This window comes from Manacus candei, unplaced genomic scaffold (genome assembly GCF_025592945.1).
Source record: "Manacus candei isolate 608988 ecotype Guabito, Panama unplaced genomic scaffold, ASM2559294v1 h1tg000103l, whole genome shotgun sequence".
NCBI lineage: Eukaryota > Metazoa > Chordata > Aves > Passeriformes > Pipridae > Manacus > Manacus candei.
Window position 1 is genome coordinate 1,157,786 of NW_026138151.1, and position 21,359 is coordinate 1,179,144.

General features: G+C 49.9%; 1 protein-coding gene across 1 annotated transcript in view; it reads left to right on the plus strand.

Annotated features, from left to right (window-relative positions):
* The window catches only part of MMP17 (matrix metallopeptidase 17), a 59,786-nt gene extending 40,635 nt beyond the window's left edge, over window positions 1-19,151 (plus strand). The window contains exons 4-10 of the mRNA XM_051769196.1: window positions 5,356-5,639; window positions 8,214-8,390; window positions 8,526-8,625; window positions 10,265-10,347; window positions 14,119-14,271; window positions 16,548-16,805; window positions 18,150-19,151. Of these exons, the coding sequence (XP_051625156.1) occupies window positions 5,356-5,639; window positions 8,214-8,390; window positions 8,526-8,625; window positions 10,265-10,347; window positions 14,119-14,271; window positions 16,548-16,805; window positions 18,150-18,478 (1,384 nt within the window). The 3' untranslated portion in view covers window positions 18,479-19,151. The remainder of the gene's footprint in view (window positions 1-5,355; window positions 5,640-8,213; window positions 8,391-8,525; window positions 8,626-10,264; window positions 10,348-14,118; window positions 14,272-16,547; window positions 16,806-18,149) is intronic.
* The last annotated feature ends 2,208 nt before the right edge of the window (window positions 19,152-21,359 follow it).

A 21,359-nucleotide genomic window follows, 5' to 3' on the forward strand; every position in this document is an offset into this window, starting at 1 on the left:
GATACCCCCCACCTCCCATGCCCTTGGAAATTGTGATGCTGCAGCAAAGATTGCCATAAAAAGGGGGTTAGTTCTGAGACAATATTATATGTAAGACATAAAAAAAAAAAAATCCATCTCCTGACAAAGTAATTTCTGCTTTTTATTCTTTGGTCCTTTCCAAAATCCTGGCTTTTGTCCAAGAAAGGGCTGTATTTTATAACTGTAGGTTGTATAAGCCAGCAGAAGACTAAAGCATTACAGAAACTCCAATGTAGTATTTACATCCAGCACTTTAGATTAAACTGGCTCTTTGGAAACTGCCATGAAAATCAGCCAACTGAGACATAAAATTTTACACTCTTATCTTTTACACATTGATTGAAGATTTTGAAAGAGGAAAACAAAACTAAATTCTACCCTGCCACGGATTTAAAAGTTGAAGAAAAACCCGAACATTTGCAAGGCTGGAATAAATGGGTGAGCAAATCTACATGAAAGGAGGGTCACAGGACAGGCACCTGCACTGACAGAGAAGGCAGCATTTGGCAAAAAAAAAACGTTATAGGCGTGCAGATTGCTCAGGTTTCTTCTTTTTACCCTTGAGTGCAGCCAGCCCGTGGGACTGGGAGGGCTCGGGGAGCTCAGGCTGCTCAGGGTACAGCCTCAGAGCATCCCAGCAGAGCGTCAGACACAGCCTGTTTTCTGCGCCTCATCCCCGCGGAAAGTCTCCAGGATGTTACAGCGCGTAAATCTTCTTTTCACGGGGTTGTTTTTGTTTTTTTCCTCTATTTTCCCGGCGCTGTCCCTCCCCGGGTTGCCGAGGCGCTCAGCAGCCGGTGTGCTGTGGATGCCCTCTGCCGGCATCTGCGCCGGAGCCGCCCGCAGCCTCTTCCAACCCACCCCCCGGCGTTTGCAGCCTGGCTTTTCCTTTTGCTGATTTTGCTCTATCGCTTCTGGCTGTGCCCTGCAGAAGGGGAGTTCGCAGCCGGCACCTCCGTCTCTCCCCGCGGCGCTGGGAAGTGCAGCAGCAGGGCCGTGCCCCTTCTCTCCGCATGCTTTGAGCTCCCTGGGGCAGGGGAAGCTGTTGAAGCCAAGCCTTCTAAATTTCCTGGGGTTTTTTTCTTGCTGAAGTATCAGCCCAGTGCCGAATTGAGGTGACTTTCATCCGCCTTTAGTTAAGGATGAGTCCCTTGTGCCGCTTCCATCAGAGCTGCAGCCTTTGAAACTGTGATGCTCAGGCCATGGGGTGCCAGAGCTGCAGCAGACACTGCTGGCAGAGGAGCAGTGATGCCTGTCAGTCACTGCCCACCATCACTGTGAGGCTCCTGAGCCCACCCAAGGGGAGATGTGTCACTGCCTGAGCCCAGAGATGGATTTACTGAGGCACAGAGGGGTGGCAGCCAGGCAGGGATGCCTGGGTAAGGGTGTGCAACCCCCAGTGCTGAGGGGAGGACCTGATCCTCCTGCTTTCATCCTTTAATCCGTGGCATCCCACCACGGGGACCTCCCAGCCCAAGCCCAGCTGGTCACAGACTGCCTTGTCCCCCGTGTCTGGGCATGACAGATGCTTGAGGGGGACAGTGTCACCTCTCAGTGTGGAGCTGCTCTGGGGTTGTTATAGCATCCTCATTCCATCACAGGCAACTGGGGCCCTCATAGGAAAAGCCCTGAGCAGCTGGAGCAGAGAGGAGGCAGCTGCCAGGCTGGCATCCCTTGCCAGTGCAGGGCCATGATGGCTGGGGGGTGACTGGCATTCTGTGCATGTTACAGGCCAGGAGAAAGGCTATCACTCAAAAACGTTCAGCTTTTGCAAAGTGCTGGGAGAGGCCTGAGGGAGGGTGCAAACACACCCACTGCTTTCCCCTGGCAATGGGGTGTTACAGCAGTGCCAGGGTAGCACCAGATTTGGGCTGCTGTGCCATGGGTGGCTCTGGGAAGCTGGAAAAGCACCTTTGCCATGGCAGCAAGTGCCCACCCCTTCAACTGTCCCCTCTTCTCTCCCTCTCCAAAAAAAATCGGAGTGGGTTTATCAGGCAGTCCTTAGCCTGCTGTGTTTGGTAGTTCTCAGCATTTATTGTATTTGTCTGTGGTTTCAGGGCTGGGAAGGTGCAGGAGTGTTTTCATTAACCAGCTATTGATTTCTCATCCATCACTCTTCCACTTTTGGAGGACAAAACCCAAAAAGGACCCCAGAAATCGAATTAAACATTGGTGTGGGTGCCCCTCAAAATAGCAAGAGGAGGCAGATCAGTCCTTTCTGGTCTCTACTTATGAACAGTTCTGGACACAGAGTCCCTTTGGGGTGGGACAAGCAAAGGAGGGATTTGCAGAGGGATGTGACCGACCCTGAGGCTCGAGGCAGTGTTGGGGGGGACTGAGCAGCCCATTGTTTGTCACCTTCCTGCTGCTTGGCAGGGGCTGTCTGGAGCAGAGAGATTTCTCTCCAATCACATCAGGGTTTTGCCCAAAATTGGAGCTCTGTAAGGGGAGTCTCAGGAGGTATTAGCAGCCAAGGAGTGGTGCTCTCCACTGGGGACCTAAGCACCGTTTACTACAAATAATAATAATAATAATCAAGGTAGGAGGAAGGTTATTAATCTGCACGATGTTAAAAATGTGCCTCCTTTTCAGTGGAACTGGGTAATGCAACGCTGACAAAAGTCCTATCAGCATAATAGTCTTTTTCTAATCTCATTGAAAACAATTAGCAGAGCTCCAGCAATCAAATCAGATGCTGAATTGAAAAACCCTGATGGGATTCTCCTGAAAAATGATGGTGATAATGAATAAAGGATGGGGGACTTTTCACTTACACCTGCAGCATGTTAATAAAATGTGGGTCAGCTCAGAGGTGCAGGACCTTTTATAAGAAGCAAAATAGGTATTGATACTGTTTCTGCCTTAATCTAATGTTTCTGGAGTCAGGGCTTGGGATGAATATCAATAATGTTTGTCTCTTTAGACAGGGCTTTTTATCCCCCATCCTTTTACAAGAGAGGTCTGATTTATTATCCTCATTCTACAGCTGGAATAAGAAGGAAAGAAAAGCTCACATGGCTTGTGAAGGAAAGAGCAGATAGTGTCTCTGAATGTGAGTCTGTGCCCTAGGCACCGTGATCTTGGAGAAAGGTCATAATTCCTGGGCTAAACATGGTGTGTTTTACACATATAATGACTTATTCAGCAGAAATTAAAGCAGTGAAGGCTTTACCTAAATCCAGAGGAGTGTTGTCGAAGACAAAGACACCCAGTTAAAGAATATCTGGAAACCAGGTGACCTTTCTCTACTGTAGAGGATTACATCCAGCCAGTCTCTTCTATAAATTATAAATTGCCTGAAAATTTTATTTTCTAATCCCATGTTCATACTGTTTGTACCTCTGTGCTGTCTTCTTTACAAATGTGTTTTCTTTAAAGTCCTAGATATCTGATGTTACATGTATGTTAACTCATTTAGAGTAGTTGATAAGGTCTTTCTTTGCCCAAAGAGTTTAGAGATAGCAAAGGCAAACATATAAATGACTTTGGCTGTGATGTGTTTTGCCTGATTCACCCATCCCATTCCCACCATGTCTAGGACGAGCTTCCCAAGCTCTTCAGAGAAACTGTTAGCGAGATTTCTGCTTGTTCCCATGAGTCTCTTTTTGTTCTGTCCTAGATTTAACCCTGACTAGTTTTGCCCAGGCTTGGGCTGCCTGTCTCTGAGGGCACGGGATATATGCAAATATTTGTGAAAGGAAGAGCTCCCAACCTCAGCCAGCAAGTCATTCCTACTCCCCATCTCTGATCCATGGTGTCTCCTGGCACCCAAATCACTACCTGTAGGAAGAGCTTGAGCAATGTGACATCCCATTCTGACACTTGTAATTACCTCTTGAAGTGTAGTCAGGTCATTAGTGCACACTGGTGCTGGGGAGTGGTGTGGAGCTGAGAGATGCTCTCCCAGCTGTATTATGTGGGAGGGCAAGCAAGGTGATCATAATTGTTGCTTCAGCCTTTAAAAATCTCTCAAGCCATGAATATTTCATGAACACTTTGGTTGGTGTGCTGGTGCACAAGAAATAAAGTATCTGTTATTACTGGGGCAGAGCTGGCCAGAAATTTTCCAGCAGAATTGGTTTCTGTCAATAATTACTCAGTCAACAGTACATTTGCTTGGAAAGTGTGTATATTTTTGTCAAAATTGTCAATGAAAGATTATCTAAACATATTCCTTTAGAAGCCAGCGTGCCTTGTTTCATCTTTGTCTTTTCATCTCCTCTATTAAATCAACAATATTAGGAATTCTTTTTCAAAGTTGGCTTACACAGGAAACATTGACTTTTTTCCATTCCAGCCCAAGAGGGAGGGTGGAACTGTGCAGCTGAAGGACGGATTCCAGCACACAGGTTGTCCCACCTGGCTTCTCTCCCAGGCTGAGCTGGGGACCACGGGAGGCAGTGCTGATACAGAGAGACAGGATGAATGCAGAAGTGTTGCAAGCTCCTGCTCATCAATGCTTTTTTCTACCAAGAAGCAAGTCAAGAGCTTCTCAACTGCAGTGCTCCATCAGGTCGCCCGTCTCCTTCAGGCAATAGGCCTGAGGCATCCTGAATTTACATAAAATGCATCCTTTCCTCCTCCTCCTCCTTGTTATGGATTGCAGTCTGTGAGATTGCTGGCAGTGCACTGGTTTCAAAGTATATTTTATAACTCCAGCAGACATGCTGGGAAATATATGGAGGCAGCAAATCCGTCCTGGATTTCTGTGTGTGTGCAATAAGAATGAGCAATGACCTGCTGGGTTTTTTTTGCAAGAAAACTGATGGGCCTGTGTGTGAAGCAAAGGCTTCAGACGTCAACAGCATTTGTATATTTGGGTTGCACGTGGACGAATAAGTGGTGAGAAAATAATTATCAATAGATCTGAAAGGGAGCTTGGGGAAAAAAAATGGGCAAGCTCTGGAAAGGGAGTCATGATGTTGGCATTTCCAAGGCTGGACAAGGGTTGTAGTCCTGGGGTCCTGGGCATTAACAAGAGTTTGTGCACGAAGTGTGGCTCTGGGGCTGACTGCCCCCTGGCACAGCAGGGTTGGGAGGTATCAGGATTCAGATGTTGGCTGTATTTCACACTCTGGTGGGCAAGACTGGCTTGGTATTTCTGGAAGACCCAAACTCAGTCTCTGAAATCCTCACAGCCCTGGAACCGATGTGATTCCGAGGTTTAAGGACACACCCATGAAGGGTGTTAGGGCACTTCAGGGGAGCACCAGGAGCTCCAAAGGCCTCGCTGAGGCTCTGTGATGCACCAGCCAGCTGCACAGCCAATTCCTGTGGCCCGTGGAGCTCTTTGGTGCTACTGACCTGTCCTCTTCTTTGCCCTCGTTATTTCAGAGTTCGCACCTTCCCCAAAGAATCCCACCTGGGCCACGACACGGTCCGAGCCCTGATGTACTATGCCCTGAAGGTCTGGAGCGACATCACCCCGCTGAACTTCCACGAGGTGGCAGGAAACAATGCTGACATCCAGATAGACTTCTCCAAGGCAGACCACAACGACGGCTATCCCTTCGACGGGCCTGGTGGGACGGTGGCACACGCTTTCTTCCCTGGAGACCACCACACTGCAGGAGACACTCACTTCGACGACGACGAGTATTGGACCTTCCGATCATCAGGTAGGTCAGGGTGGGAGAGCTGCAGCCAGGCTCCCAGTTTCCATCTTCTGCTCTGGTGGTTAGAGTGGGTTAGCCTCCGCTACACCTTGACCCCAGGCTTCAGGATCCCACCACCTTCTTCTGATCCCCCTCTCAGCCCTGCTAGCAAAATCGCCCCAGGCAGAGTTGAGGGTATTTTATGTTCCTGCAAGCCTCAATGGCATCTCCGTGGTTCTCCCCATCATGCCAGCAGTTGCAGAGCTCCCCATTGCCCACCCCCAGTTCCCATCTCTCCTGGGCCTGGAAGGCTGCAGGTTGGGTGTGTGGCTGCTTGGTGCTCTTGAATGGTGACTGAATTCTCTGACTTTGATATCTTTTGGGTGGCTTCGCTGCCACACATCCCAGTTTTCTGTTTTTTAAAGTATATTGTTGTAAGGTGACCTGCTTGGAAAGGGTTCTGTGTTCTGCAGGTAAAAAGCCCCCTGTGATGTGAGCACTGGGTTTTTCCTGCCATCTCATGTACATTACCTTACATGAGGATGGTTACCAGTTACAGTTTTATTCCTTTTTATTTTTTATTTCATCTCCTCTGGTTAGAGCAGAGTTTTAATAAGCAGAGGGACTTTCAGAAGCAAGTGTTCCTAAGCTGCAAAGCCATCTGTGGGGATCAGATCCCCAACCTTTGTGGCGCGTTTTGACAGAGTCACTAGCTGCTAATTTACTTGTCACACCACCTCCTTTGCCAGCCTCCCCGGGGGGATCTTGCTGCCTCAGCTTAATGGCTTTGTTTAGACCTAATTGTCTTCTCTGAAAGCAGCTAATACCTTCTTCCTCCCCCCCTCTCTCCTCCTGCCCCCCAGTTGACCTCCATCCATCCCCCTGAGAGTTCACGGGCAGGAGTGTTCACCAGACGTGCTGGAGGAGGTCTTGAGGTGAAGGCTAAAGGTCTGGACAGGCTGATCCTTCAGGATTACACCTGCTCCTTGGTTCACGCTGCTGTGCCTTTGGTTTATTGGCCCTTATGGGGAAGGGAAAAAAGCAGCAGCTGTGCTCTGTGGACACACAGGGCAGGGGGAAGCGCTGCAGTCAGCAGCTTGCCACAGCAGATGTGTTAGTGATGGGGTCAGGATGGTGCCCCTTGTGTAGCTGGTGGTTGGGACACTCATTGTGAAACAAATCCATGCGAAGGAGTGAGCTCAGAGCCAGCATTCCTGCAGGGAGTGTCCCTCCAAGCACCGCTGGGGGATGAGGGGATGAGCCCGACGGCGAGAAAGCTGCCCTCTATTTTGAAAGTCTTGGAGCTATCTGAGCTTCATCTTTTATTTATTTTGTTCTCCCTAGTGATTCAAAAGCAACAACTTGGTAGGTGATATGAAAATATCCCCAAGGTTGTCGGTTTGGCATTAAAATGTCAGAGAGCATATGTCTTTTTCTCCCCTAGTGCTGGGGAAAACAGCACAGGTTATAAAAATCCCAGCTCTTCACAGACACTAAATAATAGTCATGAAGGAAAAGGCAAAATTCAGCAAAAAATATCCCCCCTCCAAGACCCCAGGACTGATGGGGAGCACTAATGACTGTGCTGGATTAGCCATGGCTGCTTCTGAGCAACATCTCCTTTAGCTCCAACCACACTCAGGGAACGTGACACTCCCCTGAGCTCCACTGCCTGTTTATTACAGTACTTGAAATCATGATCTTTGTAAGAACCACTCTTCAAATCATTGCTGCCCTCTGGTACTGCTCTGCAGGGCATTGCTGTGCAGTGAAGGGCAGAAATTGCACAGGCACTTGGCCCAGCAGTGGTCTGGGGACTTGGTCTGGGGCAGGGCAGTGGGAGGGCACCGAGCAGGATCAGTCCCATACAGCTCCTGGGAGCATCTCCTCCTTTGCTTTGGCAGCAGTGGTGTATGTTTGGAAGCAGGCATTAACCCCTGACCTGAGTGTGTGAGGCACTGGAGAGGATGGGATGGGTGTGTCTGTGGGTGTGGTGTGAGGCACTAGGGCTTGGATTGCAAATAAGGAATCTTGGGGAAAAGAATATAGTGGACATAGCCCAGACAGAGGGGAAAAAGTCATCCAAGGAGGAGGTATCGATGTCCAGCAAAGTCTCTCTGATGCCCAGTATGGTGTGTGAGGATCAAAGTGTCTGCCCAAGGGAACAGATGCCAGAGTTGCAGCCCTGCCAGCACAAAGTGTGGAACAGGAGAAGATGGGTAAATCCTCTAAAAACGAGCTGGACATGGTCACCTGTCCCTGTCAGGGCAGCAGTCACACGAGCAGGTTGGTGGCTGGTCAGCCGGGAGGGCAGATGGTTGTGACCTGGGTGCTCTCTCAGCCGTTTGTCCGGCTCTTCCTCAGGTGCCAACAGTGATCTGGGTATAAGAGGCTGGTGTGGGCTGATGTCTGGCTTGTTTTCTATTTTTGTATGATACACTCCAGTCTCCAGCTGGAGGAAAAAAACTTCACCTGCTCCAAAGCTTTTCTTTCCCATTCATCCAACATATACCTGCACTTTTTCCCACAGCGCACTCAAATCCCCCAAATACAATTGTCATGCAGTGACTTCTATTTCAATTGGGTCTTTATCTCCAGATGCCCACGGGATGGACCTGTTTGCTGTAGCTGTCCATGAGTTTGGCCATGCCATTGGCTTGACCCACATCTCTGCCATAGAGTCTATCATGAGACCCTACTACCAAGGTCCAGTGGGGGACCCTCTGAAGTATGACCTGCCTTACGAGGACAAAGTCAGAATCTGGCAACTCTATGGTAAGTTTGTGTCCCTCACCCAGCTACAGCCCGTGTCTGCTGTGGGAGGACACGCTGGAGTAGCTGTTTCTGGAGCGAGTGGAGCTGGTGGGGAGGATGGTGTTCCTCACGACCGCTTCTTGTCTTTCCGCACAGGAGTCAGGGAATCCGTGTCCCCCACAGCCAAGCCTGAAGTGAGCAAAACAGATGACCATCCCATCCTGCCAGAGCTGCCAGAGAACCGCTCCACTGTCCCGTGAGTCAGATTTGTTCCTTTCCTGCACACGATGTGTGGTAGCAAAGCTCTGCTTCGTCAGCCTGATCACTCTGGCTTTGGTATTTCTCTCTGGACCTCTGGATGATTCCCTGAGTCTCAAAATTTTACTCATACTAAGGGAAATTTGTCCCCATCACCCTCAGGTAAATTCATCCTTGCTGAAATTTTAATCAAACTTCCTCAGCAGGATCCTGAATTGCCCAAGCATAACTGACCTAAATCTTTCCATGGTGAGCAACTCCCCGATGTACCTGTGGGGGTGAATATTGGAACAAGTGGAGCGATAGCCTGACTCCAACACAGGTTTGCCTTGGTAAAGGACTGCTTACACTGATGTCATCAAGCAACCAGCATATCCTCATTAAGTTCTGGATCTAGCTCATTAATAAACGTTGGAGTTACCAAATTGCTTTACTGCCAGGACAGCAGGACAGTTAAGAGAAGAAGGAACGCAGAACAAGAAGATGGGAGGTGATGGTCACACACATTTTTGCCAGATACCAGGAGTGCCCCAAGTGAGAGTGGCAGAGATGGAGCAGGTCACCTTCAACTCCTGGTTCTTTTTTTTTTTTTTTGGGATGTGCTGAATGCCATTAATTATCTTTCTCCCTGTGTAGCTTCTAACAGCGCTTGTCCACAGGGCTCTCTGTGGCTGTGTTTTGACCTAGAAAGGTGAGAGCCTTTCTCCCTGCTGCTGACTCCTGACCATCGTCTCACACCAGCTGCAGGAGGAGCAGAAAACTTGTTGTGCCAACCCCCTTGGTCCTGCCCCATGTGCTGGGAGGGTGGGTGGGGTTCACCTCCACATCCGTTATTTTGTGGCCAAAGAGGGCAGTGAAGCTGGTGCTGGCAGCCTGCACAACTTTTCTATCAGCAGATTAGATTTATGCTTCCCTGTCACCCACAGCAGCTTTTCCATGTGTGTTCCCAGCATTCTCTCCTTGTTCCTCCATCAATCATCATTTGCTACATGGGCTTTGTGGCTCTCTGTCCTTCATATTCTCTGCCTTCCCCACCCACCTTGTTAAAGCAGCTCAGTATCTCAGCTGCCACTTGCTGGGTGCCTTTCACCAAATGTTTTTCAGAGGTATCTTTCCCTAGGTATCTCGTGGCACCATTGCTCCTCCAGGTCCCTCTGTTTTGGCTCAGCTGCTTTCTGCTTTGCAGCTCTGTCACCTCTCACTGGCGTTTTGGAGCTCAGCCTTGGAGCAGCCACGTCCTGAGCTGCTGGAGCGAGATGCTGCTTGGCTGCTATCCACGTGTCCTGCTGCCCTGGGGCAGCCACGCTGTGCCACGGGGGACTGGGAGGCCAGCTCAGCCCTCACCAGCTACACTGCCTGGTAGATGCAGAGCGTGTCCTCGCTCGACTCCCAGCCTCTGGTGCCCAGGGGTGTGTGCCACGAGCTGTCTTCAGGCTGAGGGTTGCCTGAACTCGCCTCGGAAATCCCCGGGCACGTGGCTGGGTTTGAGCATCAGGAATGTCAGGCAGGCACAGCCTGTAGTCTTCTGCCAGGGGCTCCAGAGCAGGGGTGACACAGTCTGTGGGATGGGAGGCATGGGGGGGACACAGCCCCTCACTGTCCACCCAGGCTGTGCTCACCTGGGCACCTTTCCACAGGCTCCGGCGGGATGTGCCCAACAGATGCAACACACACTTCGATGCCGTGGCCCAGATCCGGGGAGAGGCTTTCTTCTTCAAAGGTGAGCACTCACCAGGGCTCTGTGCCTGTGTCACCCTGTGGTGGCAGTGCTGTGACAGCACCAAAGTGCAGCCAGTGTGGGATGGGCAGTGAGGATGAGCTGCCTTGGGGTTTGCAGTCCCTGGGGCTGCAGACCCAGGGAGGCACCTCTCACACCCGGGGACTGAGAGGGAGGAGGAGGAGAAGGGATGGGGGAGCAAAAGATGGAGCAGAAAATCAAGCATTTCTTTTATCCAAAAAGAAGAAAAAGAAGGGAAAAGCCAGTGAAACTAAAACACAATTTATTTTAAAATTATTAAAATTGATGTTGTTTAACCCAGAGCGTAATGAACCTGTGGGATCTCTGGCCAAGAGCAGTTCCGTGGCACAAGCAGGGGGCTTCTGGTGGGTGGTTAGGGAGGAGAGACCACTGGAGGCAAACCCACCTGCCCAAGTCCCCACGGTGTGCAGCTGGTGTGGTCCTCATGAGGGATGTGTGTCCTAACTCCAGACAGAGCAGATGCGTGTCCATGTGCCAATCCTGGGATTTAACACTTCCCTCTGAAGCAGCCGGACTGGTGACAATCCAGGAATTGTACTCTCATCCATCCCACTGGACTGCCCAGGTGAAGAACTAAAATCTGACATCTGCACTATCAAAGTCAAAATCGAGGCTGAACCAGGGATGAGCGGAACAGCAACAACACTCCACTGTTTTTCTGGGATACTTCCAACCTTCCTTCCTTCCCTAATGCTGCTTGCTGTGAATCACTCAAAGACAGCATGTGTGCAGTTGCAAACCATCTGGTTCCGTGCCAGCAAACACTTGCTGTCAGGGTGTCCCCAGGGTGCCCGGCTGTTGACAAGGATCCCATTGGTGCCTCCTCAGCTGTACAGAGCCTGTGTAGGCTGGACTCTGTGGGGTTTCTTTCTCATCTTTCCGAGATGTAAAAATGCCCACTGGGCACTTCTTTCCATCCCTGGCCACCCCAAAGCCATCCAGCAGGGAAGCAGAAGCCCCAGGGATGAGCAGCAGCGTCCAGGCTTGTGTAACCCATGTGGGTATCACAGTGTGAGCCTTGGGTCACACACGGTAACGGGGCTCCAGAGAACTCAGTGCTGCCTGTGCTCTGCGGGGAGCACAGTACAGAGGCTGTTCCACAATGTTCTTTGTTCAGATGCCAGCTCCAAAAGGCCACAGTGAAGAAGGGAAAATCAGAGACATGGACTGGTGTCGGGATAAATGGCTGTCTGTCTTTCAGAGCGGAAAAAATGATGAAGCAGAGATAAATCCATCTCGGTGTCTATTTTGGATGTATTTATTCTGGGCCGAAATGCAAATGTAAAGAGCACAGGGTCGGTGGATGCCAGCTGCACATCTGCCTGCAGAGCCCAGCACCTCCTTCAGAGCCCCCATCGCTGCCCCCGACCACCCTGGGCACCAGGGAGTGGGGATGTCACCTCTGGGGCAGGATTTTAATGACCTCTAGTGCTGAGCTCCCTCCATCGATGGACATTTTGTTCTGAGCTGGTCCAGCTGGTTCCCTGGCTGGAGAGCAGCAGGACTGGAGCTCCTCAGAGCTCCCAGGATTGTCATATTGAAGGCAATGGTGGGTCCTCCACACTTCAGAATCGCTGCTGGCTTTGATGTAGGGGCCTCACTACAGACTCCTGAAGTTTTAAACACCGTTGACCTGCATGTGTGTCTGCACAGTTTGTGCAGCAGTCTTGCCAGAGGCATCCAAAATCTGGACAGCGTGGTGCACAGCTGGGATCAGAATTACCTGGGATTAAAGAAAGCAATTGCCTGAACCCACCATCCACATACTGGGACAGCACTTGGCTTTTATCGTGCTTAGTTTGCCAGCTCAGAGAGGGGTTTAAATGGAGCTTTTTAAACAAACACGAGGTTGGGGGGTTGTTTTTTGAATTGTTTCTGCATGCTAATGGCAGCAATTCCCCTGTGGAACTCGCTTTGGCTGATGATCATCCATGCAACAGCAGCACTTCGGGGAGCAGGCCAGGCCGTCACATTCAGAATTCCTTGCTACTTAACTGCTTTATTTCCTTCCTTTTTCCTGATAGCTTATCAAAAACCCAACCAAAGCAACAAACGGCTCAGGCTATGCCTGACTTTGGGGGTAGATTTAAGGTTTGCTTGCTGCAGCTGCTCACCTGCTGAGCCCAGGGCACTTCAACGTTCAGATACTGGTCTGCTAAGGAAGGAATTGTGTTGAGTTCTATTCCTTGCTAAAAAAAAAAGTGAAAATCTGGCTGAAAATCTAGTGCCTTGCTAATTAGAGATGCAGAGATCATCTTTATTTAATTCCATGTGTTTCAATCAATGTAAAATGGCCACCAAATTTGAATCCTTGGGTTTTTTTACGTTCTTAAAAAGAATCTGTAATTATGGCAATTCCTACCACACTGGGATGTATTATTCATTTGTGTGTTTCAGTCAGATAGAGCAAATAGGCAAACTGGAGTAGAAGAACAAGAATATGATATAAATCTATATAATTAGAATAAAACTCCCTCTCTGCAGATGTTTAAGTGTTAGGGTTTTGCCTCCTGCATTATTAGGCTAAGATCCAATTTCCATAAAATTTTAAAAGCCAGTGTCACAATTTGCCAGCTCTGGAGAAAGGGCTGAGTGTCATGAATACAAATCTGAAAATGCCTCTTTGGTTTCTGTTGCTTATCTCCCCTTGGGAATCCACGCAAGAGCAGATGTAAATAACATGCAATAATTTCTAACAGGCAATAACAAATATGAGACAAAGTCGAGAGTTGCCTCTTAGACATCTTATTCTGGCTCACATCACTTCGTGGAGCTCTCCAAGGAAAACACAGAATGGAGAGTGCTGCAAAAACTCAGGCTGAGAATCCCAAAGCCAGTGCAGAGTTGCTCTTTGAGTTACCCCTAAAAAGCATTAAGACTCCTCAGGAAATCCCACATAAGGTTCTGCTAGCAGGAAAAGGTTTGTCATCCTTCCCACAGAGGAACCCAAATTACCTAAAATATTCCAGAAATACCCCAGATATTCCAGAAATACTCTTTCCAAGCTGGGTCAGTGCTGCTGCAGGTGCTGAAGTGTGTTTGTTGGCACCACCAGCACATTCATCCCGGGAGCTCCGCAGGACTGCAGTCCCTGCTTATCCTGCACCTCTATATGGTACCAAAGTCCTTAATTGTGCCTCCTTCCCAACCTCAACCCTTCCAGATTTATTCATATGGTTTCCTCCCCCTCTATTTTCTTACTGCCTTTCTTCATTTAAAAAACCCCTCTTATATTTTTCATCATGACATCCTAGACATTTCCAAATACAAAAGCAGCTGGGCATTTGTGTGCAGGAAGCTGAGGCTGCTCTGGGACAGGAGGAACAGGGATGTTTTTTTGGAGACAGGTTGTTGGTACCTGGTGCAGCCTCAGCTGCTGCCTGCTCCCACCTGCTCCCAGGAGGTCCCGTGCAGAGAGGAGATGAGGAGGAGGAGATGAAAGTCTCCTCTTGCCTGCCCTGGCTCAGTGGCACAGCTTCACACCGTGGCCAGGAGTGTAACAACTCCAGTGCAATGTCCAGAGGATTATTTTAATCCAAAAAAGAAGGGGGTTTCTTCTAATGGCTGCCAGAAATAGAAAGCAGTCACAGCTGCTGCTGCAGAGCAGGACAGCTCTAATTCCCAGCTCCCATCTCACACGCTTTGCTTCCTGCCGCTGCCGCCCGCCCGCCGCTCATCCCCCGGCGACGGTGGGTTGGGTGTGGTTCAGTAATGTCCAGTCTGTCCCTCCAGGCAAGTACTTCTGGAGACTGACTCGCAATAAGCACTTGGTCTCCCTCCAGCCGGCTCAGATCCACCGTTTCTGGCGGGGTTTGCCGCTCAACCTGGACAGCCTGGACGCGGTCTACGAGAGAACCAGCGACCACAAGATCGTCTTCTTCAAAGGTGAGAGCAAACACAGTGCAGGAGGGAGCATGTGTGTCCCCTCGGTGTAGAGCCTGGTGCCAGGGTACCTTGGCAGCGTTTTGACCTCTCCTGCAGGCAGGAGATACCAGTGCCAGCCACTGAGCATCTCCCAGGGCAGGTCTGAGATCTGCTGTCCATGAGCAAGGCAGGAGAAAGCAGCTGGCAAGGAGGGCAGGCAAAAGGTAGCAGTCACGTTCCCCAGAAAAGGAGGGAAATGTCATTGAAGATCAAGTTCTGCCAAATGTAACTGAAATCTGAGCTTTTCAAGAATGAAACACAAGCAGAAACCACCCCCCCGCACACTCCACAGATGCTGTGTCCCTCCTTCGGGCTTTTCTCTTTTTAGTATTTGTTGCTGAGAAGAGAAGTCATAGAGGGGACAAAAATGAAACTGAAGAGCTTGGTTTTGCTGATTATATTTCTGTTACTACATTTGTTCTTAAAATAAGTGGTGTCATCCTCTCTTTTTGTTCAAAAAATCTCACTTGTTTCTTTCAGAAGAGCTGGAGGAACAGACTAGCTCTTGGTTCCTATACAAACATCTAAATCCCCCAACCATCCACTCATGCTGGTTAGATGCCACCCATGCCCTCAGTGTCCTCCAGGCTCTTTGCAGGCACTGACTCTTGTTTCGGAAAGGTTGTGCACTTGAAGTGCTAAATACACCCCAGCCCTCTGTGCTTCCTGGCTGGAAATTGCTTTTTGCCTCTGGACTGTTCTACTCCCAATGTGGTGCAATTCTCAGTTTCAGAAGTGCTGAGCCAAGCCCTTCCGGAAGCAATAATTCTGTTTCAGTTCCTCCAGCCAGGCTGGAGGGATGGCTTATGCCCTGTGCAAGCCCCTATGCTTGCAGAAGTCTTTCCAAGCACAGGCAAAGCCCTCTTGGACTGCTGGCGTGCTGAGCTCTGCAGAGATGTGCCAAGCCCTGCATCTCCCCACGGAGCAGCACATGGAAGGCTCTGTGTGTGTGTCCAGCTGCCTCAGGCAGCCTCCCCCACTCTGCTTTCCCAGAGGGAATGGGGCCAACTGGAGCATGGCAGCCCTTATGCCCGGCACCAGACACTCCCAGTCTGGTCTGCAGACCACAGCAGCACTCACTTCCTTCCCTTCCTCCCTGCCCTGCCTGCTGGGGATGGACAGACAGACAGCAGCTCAGGTCCAGGGGCTCCTCCTGGCTGGAATTCCAGATGTGCCACAGTTGGTGTCTTGCCCCTGCAAGGCAGAGCAGTTCGTGGTCACTGAACTCTCTGCGTGTGTTAGTCCTGCCCACCTCCTACCATGAACTCAGGATTTTCCATCCAGCTATAAAACACTGTCTCATTCTCTCCCTCCGGCGCTGTTTCATTGATCCCTGGACAGAAACCAAAGCACACAAATTACCTTGGCCTCTAAGGTCCTGCTGCTGACACACGGGCATGCATTTAAGGGCCTCTTCAGATATTCTAGAAAACCGAGGGAGGAAAAAGTCTGATCCTTAAAATAGGTTGTGTAATACCTAAAAGGACATAGCAGGTTCCCAAAGAGATGTTGTAAAAAAGACTTCCCCAGTGGTTAGAGGATTATGAAGGACATCTGGGTTCATTTCCTTGTTCTGACACAGACCCGGGCCCACTCACGTCATGCTTCATTTTTACTGGGGAAAAAAAAAATCATAGTGATGGTTCTTTACTGCCCAGGGTAGGGCTGAGGAGGTGGCTGTGTAGACACTTGAAGAGCAGTGAGCTGCTCAGCTGGGATTTGTCCAGCCTTCTTACCTCCTCATTACATCCCTTAAAACCCACAGGTCCTTCAGCCTGTCTGGCTCTCTTCCAGAGGGGAACTACATTTGGCTTCTCAGGAGCTCAATACCAGGCAGAAGGTGCCTGTTTTGCCCACTAAAAGTGCATGGAACTTTGTTTCTTGCAGTTGGATATCAGGCAGAAATCCAGGGGGCAGAAAACCAAATGCCTCCACCAAATGCATAAAAGTGACAATGTAGTAACTCTCTGGACATGTTCATGTCCGGGGACCATCATGCTTTCAGAAGCAGAGCAGGGCTATGTCCATGGAAAGCCTGACACTAAAAAGCAACTATTCAAAGCTAGAGGTTCCCCAGTGGGCTGAAGCCTTCCCATAGCCATCCTTAAATGCCAAGAGCTCAGTCCTGAGGCTTGTCACCACAACAGATAATGAAACATCAGCTCGTCTGTGAGGCAGTGCTGGTTTTGGCCATGAAACAAATGTGATTTTGCTCTGTGCTTCTTTCCTTTCCACAGGAGACAGATACTGGGTCTTCAAGGACAATAACGTGGAGGAGGGATACCCACGGCCCATTTCAGACTTCGGTCTGCCACTGGGAGGAATCGACGCCGCTTTCTCCTGGGCCCACAATGACAAGACTTATTTCTTTAAGGACAATCTCTACTGGCGCTACGACGACCACGAGCGGAGGATGGATCCCGGGTACCCTTCAGAGACCATCCTGTGGAAGGGAATACCAAGCCCTTTGGATGATGCCATGAGGTGGTCAGATGGTGAGTCCACATGCCAGTTCAAAAAAAAACACAAGAAAGAAAATAGTGCTGTATCGAGCTGTAGCCCTTTCTACCCTCCTGCCGACATAATTGCTGAGCCCCTGATGGGATGGCAGTTCCCAGTGTCTGGCAGATGAAGAGGGAGGTGTGCTTCCAGCCAGAGCTCCCCACACTGCTCACTAAAAGACTTTGTAATTCAAACAGGCAACAAAAATATCCTGGGGGGCTAATAATTTCATTTTATTAAAAGAACACAGTTGACGCTGCTTTGCAGTGATTTTTATCCTGGTATGGGCTGATTTGCTCCTCAGTGGTTTTGTTGTTGTTGGATTTTTAGCTGGTTATATGAGGATGCAGACAGAAAATACTTTCAAAGGGATGTTTTCCCTAGAGTTACAACTTATTTTCTGGGGATGAGATTTCTCAGTGGTTTCTTCCCGCTGAAAAGACCACAAAAATTTTGTCACAGGAGACGTTTACAACCAGCCATTCACTCAACACAAAGTGGCACTTCCAGGGTTTATTTACTGGCAACCTAACGGTGTAATAGCAGTCATTAAACCAGGCAGAGGGGAAAAGCTGAATTTTCAAAGCTATTGAGAGTGATAAGCCATTCCCATAGGCAGGAGTCCTCCTGAGCATGGGACCTTCTTAGAGAGTTCCCAGCCTCCCAGTTCAGAACAGAAAAAATGCACTTGAGAGCTGAAGGTTCCCAGGGACCTGCCAGGCTCAGGTTATTTTTCTGAGCCCAGGGATGGCAGCACATACCCCAGGTCATTAACAGGTAGGTGAGGTCTCCAGCCTTACCATGCCCTGTTATGAGACAGTCCACTGATGGCCATGGAGAGGTGTGTATGGTGTGTCCAGCTGGGGATTCACAGGGCCTTGACCCCACACACCCACAGCACCAGGAGGTGCATCTGCTCTAGGACCCACCACAGAAGAGACAAAATCTCACCATCCACCTCCAGCTGTCTGGTGGCTCCTGTCTGCTGTGAGAGATCCCAGCCAGGCACAGCATCATCTTTTGGAGCATCCCTCCTGCAGCAAGAGGGAGTACTGGCAGCAAGCAGTGGTGTCTCATGTGCCTCCACTCCCTGGGGCTCAGCTGGGGTGGGAATGCTCCTCTGCTGCTCCAAGTGACCCTGAGTTAGCTCAGCACGGTGCTAATAACACCAAAGTCATGGGTTTGATCCCTGTATGGGCCATTTACTTAAGAGCTGGACTCAGTGACCCTTGTGGGTCCCCTCCAACTCAGAACATTCTGTGATTCTGACTCAAGTGCTCCAGCGGGAGGGCGCCCATCGCCGCTCACCTTGCCTTTGGCTTTTGGTCTCTTTGCAGGGGCAAGTTACTTCTTCAGGGGCAAGGAGTACTGGAAGGTGCTGGACAGCGAGCTGGAGGCCCAGCCCGGTTACCCGCAGTCCATCGCCAGGGACTGGCTGGTGTGCAGTGACATGCAGGCCGACGCCCCGCCGGCAGCCGGGAGCAGCAGGACTGGGGCTCGCTCCAGGCCGGGGCAGCACGACGAGAGCCGCTCCGAGAACGGCTACGAGGTCTGCTCCTGCACCTCGGGCACGCCGCCCCTGAGGGCCCTGCCCGTGCTCAGACTGACAGCCAGCCTGGGGCTGACAGCTCTGTGGACAGCAGCACTGCTCTGTGCAGCCCTATGACAGCTCACCCCACCGGCGGGACAACACCATGGTGCTCCAGGATACAATTCCATGATGCTCACTGTTGCAAGCAGAAAAAAAAAAAACAAACACATTCCTAGGAACATGCCAGTGAAGGGTTTGAATTCTCCATGAGAAATGAACAGTGGGTTTTGGTTGGTTGTTTGTTCTGGTTTTTTTCCTTTTTAGTTTTAAGGTTCAATAACAGATTTTGAGTTCTGCACCTCCTTATTCCCCCATCCTGTTAAAGATGAGAGCAGCCTAACGTTGAATTTAGAAATGTTCCATAGATATGTGTTGCTCTGGATGTTCAAACACAGCAGATGAGGGAGGGGAGAGCTGCTGGGATGGAGTGGGGACAGAAGAGGTGCTGCTGAGCAGCGACATCCCGGCGGACGGGCGGCGAGGCTGCGGGCGGGAGGTGGTGGTTGTGTGCTGACACGGTGTTCACATCCCATTGGATGTACTGGGCAGAGGGAAAACTGTGGCTCCCCTAAGATTAACGGCAAGGTGATCGTTTCACTGTCAAACCTGCTGTGGTCACTGGTGTCTGGGTAACCTCCATCAGTGTCTACAGGTCAGAAACACCTTTGCCTTCCAGAAGGCAGCGCCGCTTCTCTTTGTATCCGACTCGTTGGAATTTACAATTTCTCTAATAAACCTTGGCTGCCTACACGGAGATCTCCCGGTCCTGCGCCAGACCAAGCCTGCCACCTGCAGTGAGGTGCTGGCTGCTGAGGCTCTGAGCAGCCTCACCTCTAGATGAGCAGCAACCTTGCTGCGTGCAGCTAAATGAGATGCAATTACACCCCAGGCTGACTCGTGCACACGAACTCCTGCTCTTGGAATTCCTCTGTCAGGTTGGATTATGTTTTGGGAGGGATCAAGATGTGTTGCATTCATTTGTGACTCTTCCATACCTGGATGTGCTGAAAAGGATGAGCTGGAGGGGGGAGGGATGCTGCACAGTCAGCCTCAAACTCCTCTTGATGCCTCTGCCGGGAGTTTGGAGCGGCAGAAGCAAGGTCAAGCACTGCATTGGGATGTTCCTGTTTGGGTTTCTTCCTCACTGCTAATCAATTTTTCTGTTGTATAATTTCAGTATCAGAGTCCTTGAAAATGGTGAGCGAGAACTTGTGCTAAGAACTGTGACAGAGATGTCAGAGAGGTCAGGGCCCTTCAGACTGCTTTTGTCAGGGAGTGCTAAAGGAGTGTCATGGGCAGCAGGTGTTGGGACACACTGTTCTTCTCTGCCCTGCTTCTGGAAAGCTCCTGCAGAAATGTCTCTGGCTGTCCTGCCAGGTCCTGGGGGAGATCTGGCAGCAGGCAGTGTCACTGTAGGACCCAAGGCTGCCCAGAGCCCCTGGTGCCAGCCAGGGCTTTTGCCATGGGGCCAGGTGTAACACAAAGCCCCCTGGGGCACAGTGGGAAAGGCAGAAGTGCACAGTTGCCTCCTGAGAGAAAAAAGGGGTCACCTTGAGTTTCCCTCTCTGCTATTTGCATTTTTAAATAGTCCCAAGCATTCACAAGGTGCAGCTATTTTCAGGATGATGTGCTACAGTGTGATTTTAGGGGTCATCAGTCAGTGGAAACATCCCATTAAACCATTAAATATCCTTTAAGAAAAATACAAACCAGAAAACCTCAGGCATAGCAGCTCCCTCTGCTGAGTAAAGCTGCCTCTGGTGTTCCCACTGCACTGGTCCTGCTCTGCTCTGAGCAGCTCCCCCCCAACCCTCTGCCTGCTGGGCCAAGCACAGGCTGCTAGAGCTGTGGGAGATGGGCAGTTCCTTCAATTCACACCACTTTTCTTCCTCTCAAGTCATGAGGACACAGATTTTAGTCCTTTAGTCCTAAGGATTAAAGTGGAGTGACACTGCATAAATATCAGCATGTTACAGGTTCCTCTTGGAGATGCAGCCAGGTAGGGGCACAGCATCCTAGGGAACACACCCTCTCTTTTTTTATTCTCTCTTTTTTTTCCTTTGTATGTGTGTGGTTTTTTGTTGTTGTTGATGTTGGCTTTGTTTTTTATTTGTTTGGGGGATTTTGTTTGGGTTTGTTTGGTTGGTTGTTTTTGTTTGGTTGTTAGCTTTGTTTGTTTGTCTGGGTTTGTTGTTCTGCAAAAGAACTATCCAGAAGCTGCACATGAGGGATCAGAGGAGGCAGGGATGTGGCTAACACTGCTCCCATGCCTTCTCCAGCCCAACCAAGGAGCCTGCTGTGGTGACAAGGACCAGTGGCTCTGCAGCTGAGGTGATGCAGTCACTAATGGGTCCTCAAGTTAAATTAAGTTTATTTAGTGTGGGGGATTGTGATTTATAAACAAAGCCTGTGGAAAGGCTTTCAATGCACCCTTCTCTCCTTCAAATCATGCATTTTGATAATCAGAAATGGAGTAGGAATCGAGGGAGGCACTGCTGCTGCTGGACAGCCCTCAGGGAGGATGGAGGAATAAAGTGGGCAGCACCTAAGAAGCCGCTTTCAAATGACAAAGCCATGGTAACGCCTGGATTTTTAAAAAAATTAACGACATGTCATCTCAGATGACCTGGGATTTAAAAAATTGAAAAACACAATAAAGCTATTGAGAAGAGCTGATTCAAACCATAAGACAGGCATGTGTGCTGTAAAAAGGTTCCTGCCTCCCATAGCACCCTTACAGCTGAGAGGAAGAATCTCAGCCCTTACCCCAGAGGGTTTTTGTAAAATGGAACTTTCTTCCTTATTAAGAGTGACATTCCTCTTCTCAACCCCCAATTTAATCCAAAAATGCCCTCACACAGCTGTGGGCCAGGAGAGCAGGTGGTGGGGAGCAGCTCAGGTGGAGCTGCCCTGGATGATGACCTATATCAGAAGGTGGGCACAGCTTCCTGAAGCC